The following is a 6,718-nucleotide window of genomic DNA, read 5'->3' as shown; positions in this document are numbered from 1 at the left end:
TGCCCACTGCCCAGTAGTTAAACCAAATCGATAGCTGATTGCTCTTTGTATATTACAAGACAACTGGTGTAACAATATAATCCAAATGAACAAATTATTATCCACTTCTTACAAATAAATAAAGTATTCGAGGTCACTTCCTGCCAGCCTACAAACAATAAACTTATCCAAGCTAAACAAATCCTTTGGACGAAAAAATCCATGCTTATATGCAGCAAGAGTGTATGCACGTGTAGGTATAGCTAGCTAGCTATAGCTTGCTATGGCGCGGGCGGTGGCGGAGGGCAAGAAATGTTTGGGTCGTTCGTGCCGCAAGACCCTGCGGCTTTGCTGACGGAAACCTGCGGTGGTGGCGGCGCCGCCGCCGCCAACGGCTGCATGGTGGCGCCATCAGCTCCTAGCAGGCGCCGTGCCGGTGCTGCCGCGGCATCGGCATGCACCGACGACGCTGCGACGAGCAGCAGCGCAAGCAGCGCCGCCGCAGCTCCAGCCGCACCTCTTCCTCTCACTCCTCCCTTCATCTTGATCGTGCAGCAAGCTAATAAGCTAGATCTCGAGCAGCCTTTCTGAATGCTGATTAGCTCAAGGCTCGAGCAGCTGAGAGTATAACAGGTTGTTGTGCGTCTAAAGCTCGAAGCCATGAAGTCTACTTATAGGCATGCAGCGAGCTAACCCATCGTTCAGATGGAGACGATCGATTGCTGAGCCAGCCAGCTGAGTAGCTGACGATGTTAACTTCAGCGGCATTGCCGCGTGAGGATGAAGAAAACGTTTTTGACGGATTAGACTGACGCAACCAGCTGGTTTATGCAAGCATGCATAATCCCGGCCGGTTACATATTCACGTCAGATGCAAAGTCTTTATGCAGTACACAGATCACGGTCCAGTTTCAACATTCCGAGAGTGGACTGACGACTACTTGATTGTTCCATGCATAAATCCTAGAGAAAAAGGTGGTTTGGAATTCTGAGCTACGGAGTGTATGACTGAAGTTGGACTTGTTCAGCATTCAGGAACACAGGACGGCAACATCAGTCGAAACTTGCACTGATCGGCCACGCGCATGACCAACGATCTTGCACGGAAGCAATCTGCTGCAGTTTAAAAAGTGCCTTGCTCTTGACCTTGACGTTGCTTGAAATCATTTTACGACTCGTTACAGATACCCTGTACGGCGCTCTTGACAGAAATAACCGGTTCATCATGTATCATCCCATCCTGTCCTGCACTAGCTCATGCATCAGGAAGGTTTTTTCTTTTTTTGGGCGAATGCATTATGCATCAGGAAGGTTGCTCAAGCAGCAGGAGCACAGATTTAACCAATGAATTCTGAGGATAATATACAACACACCCAAGGGAGGTACCAAAATTTGTTGCCACTCAAGTTACAATTCGGTGGTGTGCTTCTCTCCCAATGACCATGTGTATAACATTCCGAGTATTTCCAAGAAAGAAAAGGTGAAAATAATGGAAAATTACAGCATGTACAGTTTCACTCATTTTCCTCACTACCTAAATCGGCTGCCTCGGCCCGCTTCAGCTCCCATTCAACAGCCGCTTCAATTCTAGAGGAGCCCATTGCTTCAAACTGGACAAGATGACGCTCCATGCCCAGCACCTGGAGAAGCTCATCCTCACACAAAATCTTTGGAGCCTTGTGTTTCTCCATCACCAGAACACCCTCCGCAGCAGCCTCATCACTGCCATTCACTTCTGACGCACCAGTACCATGAATCAGATTCCGCTTCCGCAGGCTCTGTTTACCTTGCTCAGCAGCGCAGCTTGTAATGAACCTCTCGGTGGTGCTCATTTTGAGAGTATGGGTTGTTGGTATGGAGACAGACTCATTGTTAGCTGGATAAAAGCACGGCATCCCCAATTCAGATTCGATCCTCTCCTTCAAGAAAGCCATCTGAGGCTTTTCACCATGGACAAGAATTACATGTTTGGGTGAAAGAAATTCAGTCAGATCCATGATCCCTTTGGAGTCTGTGTGAGGACTGAATGCTAGCTGATGTATCTGGTGCACAAATTAAAGAAGAAAAACAACTCAGTGAGGGCATAGCATATCAGAAGTGAAAAGAACAGCAGGGATTAATTATCAAGTTTGAGTATATTCAGAAGAGTAAGCCAAACACTAGCCATTAAAAGATTTCCTTCTGCTTAACAATTTCCTTGACACCTAACATTATTAATTTAAAATTGTACAATTTTTCATAACATATAAAATGAGGTGAAAAGCAACCTGACATCTGACATCAATATGGGTGTCCTTGTCTAAAACAATCTTCGTAGTTTTCCCAGACATCAACTTATGACCAACGGTTCCAGCAACACAATAACTGCATGTGGGAAATAGAAAGGTGGCATATAGGGTAAAGGTTGCCAGTATGAATAAGAGTGATTTACCATACTAGAAAAAATGTTGGAAACAAGAAAGGTATGGAGTATACCCTGGAAGTGTAATCAGATTCTTCTCTGATGGCGCCCATTTCTTAAATGCCTCAAGGGAAAATCCACCACTAATCATCCCAGGTGTTGCAAAAAGTACACAGGGACCAGGGTTGTTGATGAATGAACGCTCAAAGTGGCAAACTGAAATGTTAAACAAAAAAGCTTCTGTGTTATTCTGGTATAAGGCCGCCTCCAATGGTTGAGCTAATACACTAGCTCAAAGCTTCTCCATCTCACATAAGAGATAGCAAAAAGATTATATCTCCAATGGTTTATCTCCTAGCACATTGCTCAAATTATTTTGGGTCCTACAACACCTCTCTCATCAATAAAGTGTGGAGGCCACTTTCTCTATGAGCTACCTCTTGAAGAAGAGATAGTACATTCTCTCTCCTCACCTTCTCTCTCTTCCATGTAAGCAAAGTGATGAGGTGGATTCATACGAGCTAGCTGAAGTAGCATTGTTGGAGGATGCATAAGAGAACAACAAAAAAGGATAGAACATTTCCTATTTTAAATTGAAATAGCAAAAATTATTCTCAGTATCATGATTGACTAAAAATATATTTCATTAAAGAAACATTAAAATGAGTAGAAGCACACAATATTCAATTGTTGTTGCACAGTTACAAATTGTAACAAAATGCAAAAGATAAACTGCAAGTTTATTTAATGGTCTACTGAATATTTAGATCTTTAACACAATCATATGCACTTTATCTTTATTCTGCATAGGATTGGATGGATTAGCTTTTGAAGAACCCAACCATACCATGCTTGAAGTCAAATGAATTATGCACTGCATGACTATCCTTGATCTTTTGGCTGGTCCATCCGATAAGCATCTTGTAGTACATGTTAGCTTGAATGGTTAAACCTATAGAAATATCAACAAACATAACTTCACAAAAAGAAGAAAATACAAAAAAAAAAGAAGATTAAGGCTTCAATTTTCAAGAAACCACATATACCAGCTGAGAAGTAAATAGGAATCTTCAAGTTCATCCTCTCCCAATAGTCATCCAGTAACATACATAGCTCCTGAAATACACAACAGGACAGTGTCACTCCTAAATAGACATTTAATTTATGAAGACTGTGAATAGTGTGCCCATAGGTACAGTACTTCTCAGAGGAACTTGCTCATTTAAGCAAAATGGGGGTAATAGTCAGTCATGATTTTGTCTCATAAAGTTGTGTTAAGAGAGAACTAGGGCACCTGAGCTCTTCCCAGAGCAAATGTCGGAATCAGAACTTTACCCCCTCCAGAAACACATTTATGTACCTAGAGAAAACATATATTCAGTTAAGCCTTGAAACTCAACAAATGTACAATGCATAGGATTTGGATTAATACAGTAAGAATTTTTTTTTTTTGCCAAAGATCGTAGTTATGGTTTTTAAGGCATTGCACCATTGCCTAGGCATCCAGGCATGCCCCTAACACCACAAGGTCCTAATGACTTGTCACCTAGATGCCATCTCAGCATCCAGGCGTGTCCCCAACACCACAGGAGGCCACAACAACTCAAAAACCTTGGTTGTAGGATTAAAAAAAAAGTCGACACACTTCCTATATTGTATTGTGCCAGAAGAACCTAAGCATGTACAATCAAAACTTAACAGTCGACCATTGCAAAAGCAATTGTTGCTACACATGCAACTAAAAATTACCAAATCTCTACATTGGCAGCATAGAAGTTCACATGTTCATACCGCTTTTAGGAACTCCCTCTCTCGGGCATGCTTCGAATCACGTATAGTTTTAGCATATGTGGACCTGCACAAAGAACAATGCTATTTACTACTTCATGATGTATACAAAAAAAAAATACTCAGCACGCCAATTGTGCTCTTAGCTTGATTATATAACAGTACAACATTAAGATGCCAGCACAATCCTAAAACGAATGCAGATTCAATGTACTCTGTTGTAGTATCAAAAACTACATTCAACAAATAATAAGTAATGAGTAATAGCCGACTATATAGATGATTCACAGCAATATCCTAAATGATGTCAGGTGAACACACTGGCTAACAACAGGACCCAAGCAATAAGTCCATAGAGGTTACCAGTCTGCAGCATGTTCCCAAGACCTGATATCAACACATGCAATCACATTCCTCAAAAAAAAAAATGCAATCACACAATGAAAAGTCAAACAAGATGCCCCCTTGCCCCTATGGTGGGAACACATAAGAAAGAGCCTATGGATGTAATGCAGCATAATTCATAACAACATGTGGTTAAAAATCCAAGTAAAGGGAACCACCAAATAGAAAAAAACATGTTTATAGTTGGAGGTTGGACAATACTCTGTTATCAAGAGATCCAATTTGAGACGATCGATTTGTGCAGCCCCAAGATGTCTATCTGGTGTCATATTGTAATCTCCGGTGTAGACCATAGCAGCATCTCCTGCTTTTGCATAAATCATGGCAGCCCCTAGAACCTTGAGTTTGGAATGATGGTTTTACTAGATTAGAAAGCAGAGAACTAAATCAATACTTCATTTAAAAGAATTTACAGAACACGAACATAATATGGAATGGTAAAAAAGTACCAAGGAACATACATGTCCAGCATAATATGCACGAATCACAAGGTCTTTATCTACTTGAACAGTCTGCTTCAAGTCCAAGGGTATGACTGAAAGGTCAAGTATGTCAGGCAAAAGAGAATTATGATATATGCCTACTTCTGCATCAGCATCAGTTTGTAAATAGGAAGGCAATAAAAATTGCAAAGTTGACTAAGGTTACCTTTCTTCATACACCTAAGAATATCTTCATAGCTATATTGCTCTGCCTCCCCTCTCTGATCCATCGTTACTTTCCGATAATCCTCCAGCATAAATGGAGCTAAAGCCTTTGTAGGATACTGCTTGAGAAAACATGAAAGAAGTTATGGGGTGGGTGAATATCAATCATCAAGAAATATAGATGCTTCTCATATAAGAACAGGGGAAACCAAGGAAGACAAAGACCCAAGCATATGAGCTAATAATGCAAGATCATTATCTGTGCCTGCTCAAATCAAGGATGGAAAAATCGCTGATTTTACCCAACTCCCAATTGACACAGCTGGAACACAGATAGCAATTTTCTGAGATTCAAGCAAGCAGTACATTTTGTACATTGGACCTTACCACAGTATGATAGTATCACGAGTGGCAATTAGCAGTACTGCCTAGCTCAGAAGCAGTATAATCCAAAGTTCAACAAATCGATCCAACTTAAAGTCAATTTACTTACAGAAAATAACTGACACACCCAAACAACAATCTGAATATTCGTCGGAGCTCACCGTCATGTAGATGGGGCCGTGGTATCCGCAGACCTCAGTGAAGTAGGGCAGCGCCCCAATATGATCCAAGTGGCTGCAGGGCGCGAGCTTCTTCAGTCGGTAACCAATCGAACCAGAAAGTTGAAGAAAATCGCCAGCGAAAAAAAAAAGAGGACAGGGTAAAACATTTATTATCTACATAATACTCACAAGTGCGTGATGACGACACAGGAGAGGGCGCTGGTGAAGTCCAGCGCGCCCCAGGCGGCAAGAGCGCGCGCGAAGTCCGGGTAGTGGCGGCGGTCGTGGTAGCCCATGTGCATGCCGCAGTCGAACATGACCCGCTTCCCGGCGATGGTCGCCACCACGCAGCTCTTCCCCACCTCCTGCCCCGCCCCTGCACTCGCAACCCAGCACGGCGCAGCGTTAGAGTGGTTGTAATCGAGCCGGGGCTTTGGAGGAGCGAGGGAGGGAGAAAGAGAGGGGGCGCTGCCGCGTACCTAGCACGAGGCACTCGATTGCCATGGCTCGCCGCCGCCGCCGTGGCACCGCGCGGGGACCGAAGGCTTAGATGGGAATCGAATCGATGCGTGTGCTCTGATATGTGAGGCGCGGCGCCAGGGATGCGGGTCGGCCTCAGTGCGGCGGGCACCGCCGGTTGCCGCGGCGGCGGACCGATGGCCGACGGCGGGGGGTTGGCGGCGGAGGGCGGACGCGCGCGAGACCAAGAGACGGGCTGTAATGTGCGGCGCCGCCCGGGCGGGTTGCCGCCGCTCATTCAATCGGGCTGACAGGCAACAAGGCTGTTGGCGGCCCAACCCAAGAGGCCCGGTAAGTCTCGGCTGATCCAATCCGAAGTCGGACACTCTAAATCACGCCGCTACATGACACAGGGTGTTAGGGAGCACTCCACTCCACGAAAAATTGTTCCACTCCACCAACTCTAAAAATTTCACAGCCAAACGTGTCTAGCT

At 44.1% G+C, this 6,718-nt stretch overlaps 1 protein-coding gene across 1 annotated transcript; it reads right to left on the bottom strand.

Annotated features, from left to right (window-relative positions):
* Window positions 1-1,275: 1,275 nt before the first annotated feature.
* Window positions 1,276-6,511, bottom strand: LOC101755340 (cleavage and polyadenylation specificity factor subunit 3-II). Its single transcript, XM_004956698.3, has 13 exons — window positions 6,245-6,511; window positions 5,955-6,141; window positions 5,766-5,838; window positions 5,222-5,339; window positions 5,035-5,108; window positions 4,775-4,911; window positions 4,172-4,235; window positions 3,675-3,740; window positions 3,427-3,496; window positions 3,228-3,332; window positions 2,455-2,596; window positions 2,247-2,343; window positions 1,276-2,021 (listed from the first exon to the last, which is right to left on the bottom strand). Exons 1-13 carry the CDS (start codon window positions 6,267-6,269, stop codon window positions 1,494-1,496), a joined length of 1,686 nt encoding a protein of 561 aa, XP_004956755.1. The 5' UTR covers window positions 6,270-6,511; the 3' UTR covers window positions 1,276-1,493.
* Between the last annotated feature and the right edge of the window lie 207 nt (window positions 6,512-6,718).

This window comes from Setaria italica, chromosome II, assembly GCF_000263155.2.
Source record: "Setaria italica strain Yugu1 chromosome II, Setaria_italica_v2.0, whole genome shotgun sequence".
Taxonomy (NCBI): Eukaryota; Viridiplantae; Streptophyta; class Magnoliopsida; order Poales; family Poaceae; genus Setaria; species Setaria italica.
Note: the sequence above shows the minus strand (reverse complement) of the source record. Positions and strands in the feature narration are given on the sequence as shown.

Bases quoted from the DNA above. Each gene is read 5' to 3' on its own strand.
- LOC101755340 (XM_004956698.3), bottom strand. From the start codon at position 6,269: ATGGCAATCGAGTGCCTCGTGCTAG. The intron at 2,597-3,227 runs GTATGGTTGGGT...TTAACATTTCAG, and splicing joins TTCATTTGACTTCAAGCATG to TTTGCCACTTTGAGCGTTCA. The intron at 2,022-2,246 runs GTTGCTTTTCAC...TTTGTGCACCAG, and splicing joins ATATTGATGTCAGATGTCAG to ATACATCAGCTAGCATTCAG.